General features: G+C 37.8%; 1 protein-coding gene across 11 annotated transcripts in view; it reads left to right on the top strand.

Annotated features, from left to right (window-relative positions):
- The window catches only part of USO1 (USO1 vesicle transport factor), a 91,537-nt gene that overhangs the window by 13,464 nt on the left and 60,810 nt on the right, over window positions 1-17,263 (top strand). For 7 of the 11 annotated variants that reach the window (XM_072745448.1, XM_072745447.1, XM_025992974.2 and 4 more), the window contains 2 exons: window positions 10,821-10,907; window positions 10,985-11,049. The exons of 2 other annotated variants lie outside the window; for them this stretch is intronic. In XM_072745448.1, coding sequence (XP_072601549.1) covers window positions 10,821-10,907; window positions 10,985-11,049 — 152 coding nt within the window. Of the gene's footprint in view, window positions 1-2,410; window positions 2,488-10,820; window positions 10,908-10,984; window positions 11,050-17,263 lie in introns of those variants that run through there. 2 more of the 11 variants (XM_072745453.1, XM_072745451.1) reach the window with 2 other exon arrangements.

Genomic DNA, 17,263 nt, shown 5'->3' with positions numbered 1-17,263 from the left:
TTTGAGACAGTGAATAAATTTATCCTTTAAAATACTGCCTTTTTCTCTTCTGATGGTAGTAACATAAATATTCACTCTGCTTCCCTACTTTGTTCTTGTTACTGTATTACCCACACTTCGGACTATATCCAAATCAGTGATTGACTTGAGGCCCTCTGACCAACTAGGTTATGTAAAGTACTCTCCACCTAATCACTATCTCATTTTCCTGATTATTTCCTTTGTCATGCCTATTACTTTCTCTTTTTATCTTTCTGGTCTTTTTTTTATAGTCTCCTTGTCTTTATCTTTTCATTAGAATAGATACCTTCCATAGTGGCTTACTGGCTATTGCCCCAGAGTAGAATTTTGCAGTGCCTTGCAAAATGTTAAGCACTTTAATAATATTTCTCAATATTTAATAATATTTCAGCTGTCTGTGGTTAAAGACCAGTTGCTTTAGTTGTTTTTTTTTTATGCAGTTAATCACAGACCAATACTTTTGTAAGATACAATAAAACTGAATTGCTAGGAAAATGGAATGACTATACGTATACATAATCATGTGTATAAAAATATTAAGCCGGGGTCCCTGAGTGGCGCAGCGGTTTGGCGCCTGCCTTTGGCCCAGGGCGCGATCCTGGAGACCCGGGATCGAATCCCACATCAGGCTCCCGGTGCATGGAGCCTGCTTCTCCCTCTGCCTGTGTCTCTGCCTCTCTCTCTCTCTCTCTGTATGACTATCATAAATAAATAAAAATTAAAAAAAAATATTAAGCCCTTTTTTATTAAATACAAAATTATATAGCTGTTGTATAAGTTTCTAAATGCTTAGTTTCTGAACTTGTCACTGACTGCTACTTTCTGGTTGCACTGATCATAGCTCCCATGACAGTAGCAGCACTCTAATATTTGCTGAATGAATGAAATCGCCCACCTAGGGTTATGATACTGAATTCTTCAGATATATTGGTACTTTGACCTTTGTCCTTGCCAAAACCCAGAGTATTTGCTGATGTATAGAAGAATGATTGCTGATTCACGATATCAAACTTCAGATAGCTTAATCACTGCTGTTTTTTGATTTTCTAATTATATCTTTTAAAAAATAATGTTTGATTACATGTTTGTTTAAGGAAAAGCTATAGAAGTTGAATCCCAAACAGTGGCTGTTCCAGATGTTTCATTCTTTAGAGCCCCAGCCTCTTAAATTCAGTTCTTTGAATTATTCTTTTGCCTTACTTATCCTTTCAGCTCTTTGCCCATTACCACCACCCTAATATATTTTTCTTACTCTTATGCCTTGTCTGTTACAATGAGCTGACATATTTTTTCTCTCTAATTTCTGTCCATTCCAGTTTGTCCTTATTATCTCAACCAAGTTAATTCTAAAAGAGTGAGTATATATATTGGGGTGCCTGGTTGACTCAGTCGGTGAAGTGTGCAACTATTGATCTTGGGATTGTGGGTTTGAGCCCCATGCTGGGTGTAGAGATTACGTAAAAATAAAATCCTTTTTTTTTTTAAACTGAGTATATTTTTAAGTTTTTCTGAGGTACTATTTTTTCTGAGGTGCTATTTTTTAATACCTGATTTTTTTCTTTTTTGGTAGCTTCTAATTAAACGGCTTTCCCGAAGTAAAGCTCCAACTCTTAGAACAAGGGACTACTCTGGCTGAGCAGTTAAGTCAAAGGTTTATTAGGGTCCTTAGTAGGCTGTAGTGTAAGTAAAACGTATTCATAAGAACTGCATTTCAGGGCAGCCCAGGTGGTCAGCGGTTTAGCACCACCTTCAGCCCAGGGCCTGATCCTGGAGACCTGGGATCGAGTCCCACATCTGGCTCCCTGCATGGAGCCTCTTTCTCCCTCAGCCTGTGTCTGCCTCTCTCTCTGTCTCTCTCGGTCTCTCATGAATAAATAAATAACATCTTTTTTTTTTTTAATAAATAAAATCTTTTTAAAAAAACTGCATTTCTGTTTTTATATATATATGTTTATCATATATATATGTTTATTTTATATATATATATATATATAAAATCTCGTGGTCCATGTAGTTTGCAACAGTAACTCAGATTCACATTTTTCTGAGTAGGAGACAAAATAGGCTGTTAGAGTATGGGCTTTGGAGTGAGACATCTATAGCTTGGGTTTATTTTGGGGTGTATTGCTTTGTTTCTGAGCCTTAATTTCTTCTGTAAAATGAGTTTATTAGTTTAGGTATTGCATCAGCTGTATAACAGAGGCCAGAAAATGGGTTTAAAGATAAAAATTTATGTCTTTTTCCAATTAAAGTCCAATTAGAAAGCAATTAGATAGGGTAGTTCTCCTCAGGGTGGTCCAGAGGCCCAGGTGTTGCTTTTTATCTTGTTCTGCCATCCCCTAGGATGCTGCTCTTGTTGGAATTGTTGAATCTGCCTCATTAACACCAGGTTGAAGTTCCAAGTTCAGGGAAGGAGGAGTGAAGAACAAATAGCTTCCTTTTAAGGACAAGGACATGACCTAGAAGGTACTAACAACTCATTGGCTGGAATATAATCACTGTCTGTGCCTAGAGGCAAAAAAGACTTGGAAAATAGTCTAGGTAAGCAGTCATGTGCCCAGCTAAAACACTGAGGGTTCTAATAAATGAAGGGAGAAATGGAAAATCAGGAACAAGTATATGCATTGAGTTGGTTTTTTAAGTAAGGAATAAATGGCATTAATGGTCTTTGAGATCTATAATTTTTAAATACAAGTTAAGCATTCTTGTGCCAGAAAATTTTTGCTTGGTAACTATCAACTAAAAAATATATGACAGTGTTTTGGGCCTAAAACATGGCTAAATCTTTGTAAGGTTTGGAACTTGATTATTATATATGTTTTCCTTTCATTAGGTTTCAGTTGTCTGTAAGTGTAGCACTTCATTAAAGAGAAATCACTTATTCAGAAACTTCAGCCATCTGGAATATTAACAGAAAGTACTAAGCTTTCCTTAGCAAAAGTAGAAGTTGCAAGGTCCATGTACTCAGTCTTGATTTCAAGCCTGTGTGATTTTTTTGTTATAGAAAAATTGTATTAGTATCCAGCTTAATGATCAAATTTTTGCTCAGTAGCAAATTAAAATCTACAAAATTTGAATGGTCTGTTAAAAACGTTTCTGATAAAAATGGCATCCAAAAGCCTGATAGAAGAATAATACAAAAAGTCATAAGAATCTTGGTAATACTAAAGTTTGTTAACATTTATTGATCATTTATAGGTGCCGTGTATAAGCAGTCTTTTATGTTCATTACTTCGTTTAACACCTAAGACATCCCTGTGTAAAATATTGGAGAGGACTTAAGTTTAAATGCTAAGAAAGCTTGTAATTATGTTTCTTTGTTTAAGAAGACAGAGACGCTTATAATTAATTTTGGATTACTCTCAAAAATAATTAAAATGAAAAGACCATTTTGATGCCTGACCAAAGGTATCTGAAATAGCTCAATCTAATTGTTCTAGGTAAATAAGTTCTATATTTGCTTTCTCATTGCCTTGCAGTATGCTTGACTGCTTTGAGTTTATCTTAAGTTGCTAGAGAGAAAGTTCTGATTAAAATCCCCAACATAGAAGAATATGTACTTAGCATTAAAACCCAGTTTCAATAGATAAAAAGCATACTTATATTCTTAAAAATAGTCTCTCTCTTTTTTTTAAAGATTTTATTTATTTATTCATGAGACACAGAGAGAGAGGCAGAGACACAGGCAGAAGGAGAAAGCAGGTTCCATGGAGGGAGCCCGATGTGGGAGTCGATCCTGGGACTGTGGGACCATGCCCTGAGTGAAAGGCAGATGCTCAGCCACTGAACCACCCAGGCATCCCATCTTTTTTTTTTTTTTTTTTTTTTTTTTTTTTTAATATCTTATTTACTTAGAGAACACAAGTGGAGAGGACAGAGAGAGGGAGAGGCCAACTCCCTGCTGAGCAGGGAGCCCGATGTGATGTGGGGCTTGATCCCAGGACTGCAGGATCATGACTTGAGCTGAAGGCAGATGCTTAACTGAGCCACCCAAGTGCCCCTAAAAATAGTTTTGAGAGATATTTTCCCAAATTAAAAAAAAAATGAATTTTATTTCTAGAAGTATAAATAATACACTTCAAAATAGTGATTAATTTTAATATATTTTTAAAACATTTTATCTACTTGAGAAGAGAGAGAAGCAGCATGAGCAGGGGTGGGGCAGGGGGAGAAGAAGAAGCAGATTTCCCACTGAGTGGGGAGCCCCATATGGGGCCACATCCCAGGACCCTGAGATCATGACCTGAGTGGAAGGCAGATGATTTGCAACTACCTAAAAATAGTGATTTGCTCATTAATCAGAGCTGTTGAAACATACTTTGAACTCATTAGAAAAGAAATAGGGATGCCTGGGTGGCTCAGTGGTTGAGCATCTGCCTTCAGCTCAGGGTGTGATCCTGGACTTATTATATTCTTACGTGGCAGAAGCTGGATTTCCTTCTTAGCTATTAAAAGTACTGCTACAAAGAACATCCTAGTATAAAGCATTTTATAATTGTGGGGGTGTTTTTAAAAGCAAAAATTCCTAAAAGTAGGAATGCCTGATAAAGAAAGAGTCTGAACATTTTAAGTTGTAGTATTTTTTGCCAAATTTCCACTTTTTAGGTTACTTTCCCTCTGATAGAATATAAGCAAGCTAATTAATCTATATCCTTGCCTATCATGGATAGTTGTTTGTTTTTAAGATTTTATTTATTTACTTAGGGACAGTGCGTAAAAGCAGGGGGAGGGACAGAGGGAGAGAGGGAATCTGAGTGCAGGGCCTGATGTGGGACTCCACAGGTCTTAACCTCATGACCCTGAAATCACGACCTGAGCTGAAATTTAGAGTCAGGTGCTTAACCAACTGAGCCACCCAGGCACTCCAGTCGCTCTGTTTTAAAAAAACATTTTCTTGAGTAGCCCTGGTGGCTCAGCAATAAAATCTTAAAAAAAAAAAAAAAGTATTTGGTACTATTATTTTAATTTTAATCTTAGTGAGTCTGGTAGGTAAAAATAATCTCACTGCTATTTTAACTTGTATTTGTCTTAATAGCAACTGAGATCTGTGTGTATATCTCAAAGCTTTTTAAAAAATTTACAAGGCTCAAATATTAGCATATTTGTAACAAAAAAGACTGAAAATAAAAACAAAGCAAACCCTCTAAGCTCTAGGATTAAGGTCATCTTGCTCCAATATTTTTTTTTTTAAGATTTTTATTTATTTATTTATTCATGAGAGACACGGAGAGAAAGGCAGAGACACAGGTGATGGGAGAAACAGGCTCCATGCAGGGAGCCCAACGTGGGACTTGATCCCTGGTCTCCAGGATCACACCCTGGGCTGAAGGCGGTGCTAAATTGCTGAGCCACCCAGGCTGTCCGCTCCAGTATTTCTTAAAGCTAAGTTTCTCCAGCATCAGGTAGATTTCCAGTGTCCACATTCAACAAATAAAGAGTTTCCAGACAGGAAAGATCATATTTTGGCATAAATCTTTATATACACTAACCAAAGATGAGGCTGAGGCTGGAAATCAAGCCCGATGTGGTACTGGGACTCAGTACTCCACGGGAAATGGAAATCCCATACCTAGAACCATACCTAGCTTGAAGTCTAAGGCTAAGAAAGAGAAGAAAATGCATATAAACAATTTCTTATTCATTGTATCAGTTATAAACTACCTAGAAAAAGTTAACAAAAGATGTAGAAGAACCAAGGAGAGAAAATTTTAGTCATAGTTAGGAAAACGATTTTTGGCTTAAGAAATTCTTTTAGCTGAGGGTAACAAGCTTCATGTTTTCAAGAGATAATTACGTAGTTTTTCTAATGGTTAAAAAAAAAAGATTGTGGTAGAAAAAAAATCCACCAGTTATTTAATAAAGAGAAAGTTGTTTGCATTTTGGAAAGTCAGTGTAATTATTATGAAAATAAATAGGATTTAAGGTAGGAATAGCTTCTAAATGTGAACAGTTAGACTGAATAAAATCAAAAAGTAAGACTAGGTTTGGTTATCATACTATATCTGCAGTATGAAGAAATGAAAATCAGCATAGTAAAGACTTAGAAATCCAGCAGTGCAGAACCCTATTTAATTTTGTATAACCTTGTGTTTCCTTCTGGTTCTGTGATCATGACATCTATTAATATCTTCTGGGACACTAGAAGCCTGCAGAACATAATTTGGAACACATTATATGTATATGTATTTAAACACCACTAATTCAGATACATGGGGTGCAAAAGTGTGAGTGATATGCCAAAATATTGTTTATAGAATCTTAGTAAGAACCATCACTAAAGAGTGAATCATAATTTAAAATAATAACTGTTAGAACTTTAAAGGACCTGAGTATCATGATTTTAAAAACTATTATTTATCAGATGTTTTCACATATATTCATCTAGTCTCTGGTTTATCTTATTCTCTTTTTTTTTAAATTTTAAGACGTGCAGACAATTCTTACATCTATTATGAATTTTTTTTTTTAAGAGAGAGTGTGCACATGGAGGATGGAAGGAGAGTGAGAATTTTAAGCAGGCCCCACTGTCAGCATGGAGCCTGATGCAGGGCTCCAACTCATGACCCTGAGATCATGACCTGAGCTGAAATCATGAATCAGAGGCATGGGGCACCTGGGTAGCTTAGTGGTGGAATATCTGCCCTTGGCTCAGGTCGTGATCCTGGGGTCCTATAATTGAGCTCCACTTGAGGCTCCCCACAGGGAGCCTGCTTCTCCCTCTGCTTATGTCTCTGCTTCTCTCTGTGTGTGTCTCATGAATAAATAAATAAAAATTAAAAAAAAAAAAAGAATCAGAGGTTTAACGGACTGAGCCACCCAGGTGCCCCTCTTTTCATTCTCTTAATAGTGTCTTTTGAAGAGCAGATGTGATGAGGTCCACTTTATTTTACTTTTCTTTATGGATTGTGCTCTTGGTATGTATCTGAGAAATCTTTGCCTAATTAAAGGTCACTAGAATTTTCTCTTATGCTTTCTTGTAGAAGTTTTTTTTGTTTGTTTTTTTTTTTTTGTTTGTTTGTTTTTTAAGATTTTTGTTAACTTGAGAAAGAGAGAGAATACATGCATGCACTAGTGGGGCGAAGAGCAGAGGGACAAGCAAACTCCCTGCTGAGCAAGAAGCCAGATAAGCCCCATGTGGGGCTCCATCCTAGGACCTAAGACCATGACCTGAGCTGAAGTCAGACACTCTACTGACAGCCACCCTGGTACCTCTAGAAGTTTTATAGTTTTAGGTTTCCAGATTTTTTTTAAAAAGATTTTATTTATTTATTCATGAGAGAGACAGAGAGAGAAAAAGGCAAAGACACAGGCAGAGGGAGAAGCAGGTTCCATGCAGGGAGCCTGACGTGGGACTTGATCCTGGGACTTCAGGATCATGCCTTGGGGTGAAGGCAGGCAATAAACCGCTGAGCCACCCAGGGATCCCCTGTTTCCAGATTTTTTAAAAAATAACTATTTGAGATAGAGAAAGAGCACTTGAGTGGGGGAAGGGGCAGAAGGAGAGAGAATCCTCCAGTTGATTCCCCACGGAGTGTGGAGCCCCATACAGGGCTCAGTCCCAAGACCTCAAGATCATAACCTGAGCCAAAATCAAGGGTCTGACACCTAACTGACTGAGCCACCCAGGTGGCCCTCCAGATTTTTTTTTACAATTTTACATACAGTTTGATACTTTTGCTTTAGTGGGCTCATTATTTACATCTAGTTTTACAACTTCCTTGTTTTCCCACTTTTTATTTTAAAGGTTTTACTTATTTTTTGAGAGAGAGAAAGCAAGAGACAGAGCACAAGGGAGAGTGAGGGGAAGAAGCAGACTCCTAGCTAAGTAGGGAGTCCCATCTGGGACTCAGTCCCAGGACCCTGGGATCATGACTTGAGCTGAAGGCAGGTACTTAACTGACTAAGCCACCCAGGTGCCACTTTTTCCCACTGTTTATTAAATCATAGTATTTTCATAGCAGTACAGTTAATTGTTTGAAGTAGCTGCATAGTATACTACCAAAGAACGTGTGATGATTTATTTAGTTTTTCATCTTTTAATGGACAATTTCCAATTTTTTCCCCATTAAAATAATGCCTGAAGGTTTATTTTAAAATTCACCATAAACTTTAATTCCTGCAAATTTATTAGAAGCTTTTATAATAGATGCATTTCATCTTTATAGATTTTGAGACACACTTAAAAGTAAAAATTTTTGATATGTAGTTCTGGCTTTTATTTATTTATTTTATATATTTTTTTATTGGAGTTTGATTTGCCAACTTAGAGTATAACACCCAGTGTTCAATCCATCAAGTGCCCCCCTCAGTGCATGTCAACAAGTCACCCCATCGGCCCGCCCACCTCCCCTTTCACCACCCCTTGTTCGTTTCCCAGAGTTAGGTGTTCTGTCACCCTCACTCCTTTCTCTCCCTTCCTCACTCCTTTCCCACTCCTTTTCTCTCCTTTCCCCTTTAATCCCTTTCACTATTTTTTATATTCCCTGTATGAATGAAACCATATAATGTTTGTCCTTCTCCAGTTGACTTCCTTCACTCAGCATAATACCCTCCAGTCCCATCCACATTGAAGCAAATGGTGGGTATTCATCATTTCTAATGGCTGAGTAATAATATTCCATTGCATATATAAACCACATCTTCTTTACCCATTCATCTGTCGAAGGACACCGAGGCTCCTTCCACAGTTTGCCTATTGTGGACATTTCTGCTATAAACATTGGGGTGCAGGTGTCCTGCCGTTTCACTGCATCTGTATCTTTGGGGTAAATCCCCAGCAGTGCAATTGCTGGGTCGTAGGGTAGTTCTATTTTTAACTCTTTGAAGACCCTCCACACAGTTTTCTAGAGTGGCTGTACCAGTTCACATTCCCACCAACAGTGCAAGAGGGTTCCCCTTTCTCCACATCCACTCCACATTTGTTGTTTCCCGTCTTGTTAATTTTCACCATTCTCACTGGTGTGAGGTGGTATCTCATTGCGGTTTTGATTTGTTATTTCCCTGATGGCAAGTGATGTGGAGCATTTATGCATGTGCTTGTTGGCCATGTGTATGTCTTTGGTGAAATTTCTGTTCATTTCTTCTGCTCATTTCATGATTGGATTGTTTCTTTGCTGTTGAGTTTATTAATAAGTTCTTTATAGATGTTGGATACTAGCCCATTATCTGGTATGTCATTTGCAGATACCTTCTCCCATTCTGTAGGTTGTCTTTTAGTTTTGTTGACTGTTTCTTTTGCTGTGCAGAAGTTTTTTATCCTGGTTAAGTCCCAGTAGTTCATTTTTGCTTTTGTTTCCCTTGCCTTCATAGATGTGTCTTGCAAGAAGTTACTGTGGCCAAGTTCAAAAAGGGTGTTGCCTGGGTTCTCCTCTAGGATTTTGATGGATTCTTGTCTGACATTTAGATCTTTCACCATTTTGAGTTTATCTTTGTGTCTGGTGTAAGAGAATGGTCTAGTTTCCTTCTTCTGCACGTGGCTGTCCAATTTTCCCAGCACCATTTACTGAAGAGACTGTCCTTTTTCCAGGGAATATGCTTTCCTGCTTTGTCGAATATTAGTTGACCATAGAGTTGAGGGCCCATTTCTGGGTTCTCTATTCTGTTCCATTGATCTATCTGTCTGTTTTTGTGCCAGTACCACACTGTCTTGATGATCACAGCTTTGTAGTACAACCTGAAATCTGGCATTGTGATGCCCCCAGCTCTGGTTTTCTTTTTTCAATATTCCCCTGGCTATTCGGGGTCTTTTCTGATTCCACACAAATCTTAAGAGGATTTGTTCCAACTCTCTGAAGGAAGCCACGGATTGCATTGGATGTGTAAATTGCCCTGGGTAGCATAGATATTTTCACAATACTAATTCTTCCAATCCATGAGCATGGTATATTTTTCCATCTCTTTGTGTCTTCCACAATTTCTTTCAGAAGTGTTCTGTAGTTTTTAGGGTATAGATCCTTTACCTCTTTGGTTAGGTTTATTCCTAGGTATTTTATGCTTTTGGGTGCAATTGTAAATGGGATTGATTCTTTAATTTGTCTTTCTTCAGTCTCATTGTTATTAGTGTAGAAAAATGCCACTGATTTCTGGGCATTGATTTTATATCCTGAGTTCTGGGTTTTTTGGTTTTTTTTTTTTTCCAAATACTTAGTAGAAACATTAGGGTGAAGTTTTATTTCTTTAATTAATTATTTTTTAAAAATATTTTATTTATTTATTCATGATAGACACAGAGAGAGGCAGAGACAGAGACAGAGGCAGAGAGAGTAGGCTCTATGTAGGGAGCCGGATGTGGGGCTCAATCCTGGGACTCCAGGATTACACCCTGAGCTGAAGGCAGGAGCTCAACTACTGACCCAGGCTTCCCTAGGGTGAAGTTTTAATATAAATAATTATTAATTTTAAAAAATTGTTAAATAACTTCCCATCTTCTACAGTACCCTGCTTTCCTCTTGGCTCAAACTGTTGCAAGTGCCGTGTTTAGAAAGCTCTGATTCTACTAGTGATTTCTCTTAATTCTTCCGTTTATTTGACTTATTTAACTTCTCTTCGACCACCTCTTTTTCAAATCTCCATGAAAAATCTGTTCGTAATATTATAAAACCACCTAAACAGTTACTTAGATTTATAAAAGATCAATACCATTACATCCCATTTGTTGATTTTGTTTTTTTGAAATTACATCGTATAAATTTAGGGGGGGTACTTCATGTTTCTTTCTTTCTTTCTTCCTTCCTTTCTTTCTTTCTTTTTTTTTTTTTTTTTTGGTATTCTGTTAATGCTATTTAGTTTTTTCATGACAGATTCAAAAGCTTTGTGATAGAGTATCTTCATCTACTTTACTGGATGATCGAAGAAATGCTGTGCGTGCTCTCAAATCGTTATCTAAGGTCAGTAACACTTTATCGCTTATTAAGTTTGTTAAGTTGGATGTTAGTTACTTTAACAATATTTTTCTTTAATGCAGAAATACCGCTTGGAAGTGGGTATACAAGCTATGGACCATCTTATCCATGTTTTACAAACAGATCGGTAAGTCTGTTTTTAATGATGTTTCTCCCTAATTTTTCTTGCAATTTTAATTAATTTGTTTTAGAGTCACTCAATATTCTAGAAATGATTAACTTATCAAGGTTATTAAGTTTTTATTTTCAGTTGCTTCAGTAAATACTTATTGGGCACTAGGTGCAAACCCCTGTGCTAACTAAGCCTTAAGACAGACATAATCTCAGGGGTTGAGATCTTTCCATTATATAAGAATGGAATGAAGTGACTTCCATTAACAATTGAAGATTTGGGGTGTGAATTGGGCAATTGGGTATTTTGAAATTCACTTAGGTGTACTGTGATATACTGTTCTATAATGTAATATACATATGGTATATGAATTATCTATAGTTGCATTTTGGAGAAATAAACTGGACTAATAGAGTGAAGTGTTAAATCTGAGCATGTCCTAAGGGAAAAGTCACTCAGTCTATTTTTATCTCTTCCAGTTTCTCTTTAAGAGATTTTTATCTGTATCTTTTTTTTTTTAAAGCTGTATTTATTAATTTGAGAGAGAGAGAGTGCATGCACATGTACACATGCAGGGGAGAAAGGCAAGAGGAGAGGAAGAGATAGTCTTAAGCAGACTCCATGCTGAATGCAGAGCCCAACCTGGGGCTTGATCTTACGATCCTAGAACCAGGAGTTGGACACTTAACCAGCTGCACCGCCTTAGGCACCCTACGTCTTTGGTTTTAACAGCTATGTATAGATAGCTTTCAAAAATCCTACCTCAAAAAAAAAAAAAAACAAAAAAAAAAAACAAAAAAAAAAATCCTACCTCTAGTTAAATATATATTACGCCCTATGACTGTTCAACAGACATTTCTACCATATCAAGATCTCTCACAGACATCTCAAATTCAGAATGTTCAAGAGTTAATTTATCTCTTGTTTTCCTGTTCCTAATTGCCTCCTTCCACCATCTTCTTCAACTGCCTTTTGACTCAAGTCCAACCTAGTTGGTAGCACCTTTCCATCTTGTTTGGTACCACCAAAGAAGAGACTATAGGATTTGTGCTGAACTCATACCTCCCCCTTAACCCATCCAAACCAGGCTCAGAATCTCTCATGAGGTTCCAGTCAAGATTTCAGCTAGAATACAATCATCTGAAGGCTTGATTAGGAAGATCTGATTCCAGGATAGCTCACTGACTTTGCTGATGGCAGGAAGCTTCACAACCTCAGCATGTTGCTCTCCCTCTAAGGCTGCTTGAGCATCCTTATGATATGGTATCTGGCTTCTCCCAGAGTAAGCAATCCTAGAAAGAGAGCAAAGAAAAAGCCAAGACCTTTTAGGACTTAGTCTCACAAGTCACATACCATTAATTCTATCACATTCATTTTGTTAGAAGCAGGTTAATAAATACAGAGTACACTTAAAAGGAGGAGAATTAGGTTTCATCTTTTAAAGGGTTGTGTATCAAAGAAGTTTTGGACATAGTTTAAAACCACCACTATCTCCAAACTGTATTCTTTGCCTCTAATCTTTTTGTCCCTCCATTCAGTCTGGGCATTATAAGTCTGATGTTATAAACCGTTTTTTTACTTTTTTTAATATATATATATTTACTGGAGTTCAGTTTGCCAACATATACTATAACACCCAGAGTTCAATCCGTCAAGTGCCCCCCTCAGTGCATGTCAACAAGTCACCCCATCGGCCCGCCCACCTCCCCTTTCACCACCCCTTGTTCGTTTCCCAGAGTTAGGTGTTCTGTCACCCTCACTCCTTTCTCTCCCTTCCTCACTCCTTTCCCACTCCTTTTCTCTCCTTTCCCCTTTAATCCCTTTCACTATTTTTTATATTCCCTGTATGAATGAAACCATATAATGTTTGTCCTTCTCCAGTTGACTTCCTTCACTCAGCATAATACCCTCCAGTCCCATCCACATTGAAGCAAATGGTGGGTATTCATCATTTCTAATGGCTGAGTAATAATATTCCATTGCATATATAAACCACATCTTCTTTACCCATTCATCTGTCGAAGGACACCGAGGCTCCTTCCACAGTTTGCCTATTGTGGACATTTCTGCTATAAACATTGGGGTGCAGGTGTCCTGCCGTTTCACTGCATCTGTATCTTTGGGGTAAATCCCCAGCAGTGCAATTGCTGGGTCGTAGGGTAGTTCTATTTTTAACTCTTTGAAGACCCTCCACACAGTTTTCTAGAGTGGCTGTACCAGTTCACATTCCCACCAACAGTGCAAGAGGGTTCCCCTTTCTCCACATCCACTCCACATTTGTTGTTTCCCGTCTTGTTAATTTTCACCATTCTCACTGGTGTGAGGTGGTATCTCATTGCGGTTTTGATTTGTTATTTCCCTGATGGCAAGTGATGTGGAGCATTTATGCATGTGCTTGTTGGCCATGTGTATGTCTTTGGTGAAATTTCTGTTCATTTCTTCTGCTCATTTCATGATTGGATTGTTTCTTTGCTGTTGAGTTTATTAATAAGTTCTTTATAGATGTTGGATACTAGCCCATTATCTGGTATGTCATTTGCAGATACCTTCTCCCATTCTGTAGGTTGTCTTTTAGTTTTGTTGACTGTTTCTTTTGCTGTGCAGAAGTTTTTTATCCTGGTTAAGTCCCAGTAGTTCATTTTTGCTTTTGTTTCCCTTGCCTTCATAGATGTGTCTTGCAAGAAGTTACTGTGGCCAAGTTCAAAAAGGGTGTTGCCTGGGTTCTCCTCTAGGATTTTGATGGATTCTTGTCTGACATTTAGATCTTTCACCATTTTGAGTTTATCTTTGTGTCTGGTGTAAGAGAATGGTCTAGTTTCCTTCTTCTGCACGTGGCTGTCCAATTTTCCCAGCACCATTTACTGAAGAGACTGTCCTTTTTCCAGGGAATATGCTTTCCTGCTTTGTCGAATATTAGTTGACCATAGAGTTGAGGGCCCATTTCTGGGTTCTCTATTCTGTTCCATTGATCTATCTGTCTGTTTTTGTGCCAGTACCACACTGTCTTGATGATCACAGCTTTGTAGTACAACCTGAAATCTGGCATTGTGATGCCCCCAGCTCTGGTTTTCTTTTTTCAATATTCCCCTGGCTATTCGGGGTCTTTTCTGATTCCACACAAATCTTAAGAGGATTTGTTCCAACTCTCTGAAGGAAGCCACGGATTGCATTGGATGTGTAAATTGCCCTGGGTAGCATAGATATTTTCACAATACTAATTCTTCCAATCCATGAGCATGGTATATTTTTCCATCTCTTTGTGTCTTCCACAATTTCTTTCAGAAGTGTTCTGTAGTTTTTAGGGTATAGATCCTTTACCTCTTTGGTTAGGTTTATTCCTAGGTATTTTATGCTTTTGGGTGCAATTGTAAATGGGATTGATTCTTTAATTTGTCTTTCTTCAGTCTCATTGTTATTAGTGTAGAAAAATGCCACTGATTTCTGGGCATTGATTTTATATCCTGAGTTCTGGGTTTTTTGGTTTTTTTTTTTTTCCAAATACTTAGTAGAAACATTAGGGTGAAGTTTTATTTCTTTAATTAATTATTTTTTAAAAATATTTTATTTATTTATTCATGATAGACACAGAGAGAGGCAGAGACAGAGACAGAGGCAGAGAGAGTAGGCTCTATGTAGGGAGCCGAATGTGGGGCTCAATCCTGGGACTCCAGGATTACACCCTGAGCTGAAGGCAGGAGCTCAACTACTGACCCAGGCTTCCCTAGGGTGAAGTTTTAATATAAATAATTATTAATTTTAAAAAATTGTTAAATAACTTCCCATCTTCTACAGTACCCTGCTTTCCTCTTGGCTCAAACTGTTGCAAGTGCCGTGTTTAGAAAGCTCTGATTCTACTAGTGATTTCTCTTAATTCTTCAGTTTATTTGACTTATCTCTTTAAATCTCAGGTCGATATCATAGGTGTTCAGGATGGTTTGAAAGTTTTCTAGGTAAGTTGGTGGGGCTGGTGAGCTGAGGACCCTACTCCTCCACCAGCTTGCCCTGACTTAATGCCTTTACCAGCTCAGTGAAATACGAGGTCTAACGTTTTTTATTTTTTGTTTTTTTTAAGGTCTCATTTATTTATTCATGAGAAACACAGATAGGCAGAGGCACAGGCAGAGGGAGAAGCAGGCTCCCTCCATGGAGCTTTATGCAGGACTCAGTCCAAAAACCCTGGGATCATGACCTGAGCCAAAGGCAGATGCTCAACCACTGAGCCACCTAGGTGCCCCACGTCTTTAAACAAAGCAAAGCAGATCAGCTTTTTAAAGGTGTTAGTATTGCTTGTTTAACCTCAGAGCCTCTTTTTTCAGTTATATTTCTCTAATACCCAGTTGTTTGTTCATACAAGTTAGGAACTTTCCTCTTTTCAGACAGTACAACCTACATTGGCTATGTTTTCAAAGCCAAATAATTCTAATACATTTGAATAAATGCATTGGATGTGTTAGGACTGCTTTATTAACATCGTATTGATTAACTGTGGTAAGCAGAATAATAGCCCCCCCAAGGATGTTCACATCTCAATTACCACAAACTGTGAATCTTACCTTGGAGGGCAAAAGGGACTTTGCAGGTGTGATTAAGGACTTTGAGATGGAGAGATTATCCTGGGTTATTCCGGTGGGTCCAGTATAATCCCAAAGTTTCTTAGAAGTGGAACAGGAATGCAAAAGAGGAGGTCAGAATGAGGTGATATGAGAAGATCTCCACCTGTCATTGCTGGCTTTTAAGATGGAGGAAGGGGACCGCTAGAGAACTGCAAAAGGCACAGAAACAGATTTTCCCGTAGATCCTGTAGAAAAGAAGGCAGCTCTGCTGAGACCTTGATTCTTGGCCAGGGAGACTCGTTTCAGACTTCTGGCTTGCAGAACTTTAAGATAATATATTTGTATTGTTTGAGCCATTAAGTTTATGGCAATTTGTTATAGCATCAATTGAAAACAATTATAGTAAACTAAAGTTTGTTATCTGCTTTTAATAATATTCCAAGTTAGAGAAAATGGATCTTAAGCTGAAAAAAACTTGTGTAATGATTATACATACATATAATTTATATTTTTTTCTTTTTTATTCCATGTATACATTGGTCATTGGGTCTTAGAAAGTTAGCAATGAAATGACTAACATCTCAGTATGGAAAATAGAATACTCCCTGTAATGTAAGGTGACCTTTATTGTCGTTTTAAGTGCACAGCTAAAAAATGTGTAGATATTAGATATTCTTGATATAGAGGTAAAGAAATTGATTTTTAAAAACATTCACTGCACATTTACTAAGTGTCAGGCACCATGCTTAGAAGTAAGGTGTACCATTAACTGGTGAATGTGCAAACTCATAATTGTATCATGTTAAGGGCTACTTGGTGTTTTATTGTGCCTCTTGGACAACAAAGCTGAGCTTCTATGAGTTGCATTCCCTTCTTGTGTTTCATTCCCTTTCTTGTGCTAAATTAAATTACCTTTCAATTTGCCTGATACTTTATTGCTGTTTCCAAAGTGTTCTGAGTTCTTTTCTTTTTTAACTTCCTGGAATGCAAAGGTCTGTGCTCCACACCCATCTCTTTCCAAGTCTCATCTTCATTACTGTGTTTTTGTTTGTTTGTTTGTTTGTTTTGTTATTGTTTTAAGTAACCTGGGGCTCTAACTCCTGACCCTGGAGACCAAGAGTTGTATGCTCTACGGACTGGGCCAGCCAGGCACCCCTCTTCATTACTGTTTTACACTTCTTCTCCTGGCTTTTCCGACTAACACTCTTAGAATTCTTCCACTGAATCCTCTTCATCCTTGGCTGCATCATATAGAGTATGTTCCCTTTCTTGACATGGCTTGAAACACTCCCTCTTTCCATGAGTCTGCTTCTCTTATAGTCATGCTGCGGAGAGACTGTTCATTCTCATAAATCCTACACTCAGAGACAACTGAAAGTTGTCTAATTTCTTAGTTTCTGAACTATGACACCTAGATAGTAATTTTAAAAATTGAGATATAGGGCAGCCCAGGTGGCTCAGCGGTTTGGCGCTGCCTTCAGCCCAGGGTGTGGTCCTGAAGACCGGGGATCAAGTATCGGGCTCCCTTGCATGGAGGCTGCTTCTCCCTCTGCCTGTGTCTCTGCCTCTCTCTCTCTCTGTGTCTCTCATGAATAAATAAATAAAATATTTAAAAATAATAATTGCTAAAATAAATTGAGATATAATTTGTATACCATAAAGTTCATGCTTTAAAA

The sequence above is a fragment of the Vulpes vulpes genome, unplaced genomic scaffold, assembly GCF_048418805.1.
Source record: "Vulpes vulpes isolate BD-2025 unplaced genomic scaffold, VulVul3 u000000899, whole genome shotgun sequence".
Taxonomy (NCBI): domain Eukaryota; kingdom Metazoa; phylum Chordata; class Mammalia; order Carnivora; family Canidae; genus Vulpes; species Vulpes vulpes.
Note: the sequence above shows the minus strand (reverse complement) of the source record. Positions and strands in the feature narration are given on the sequence as shown.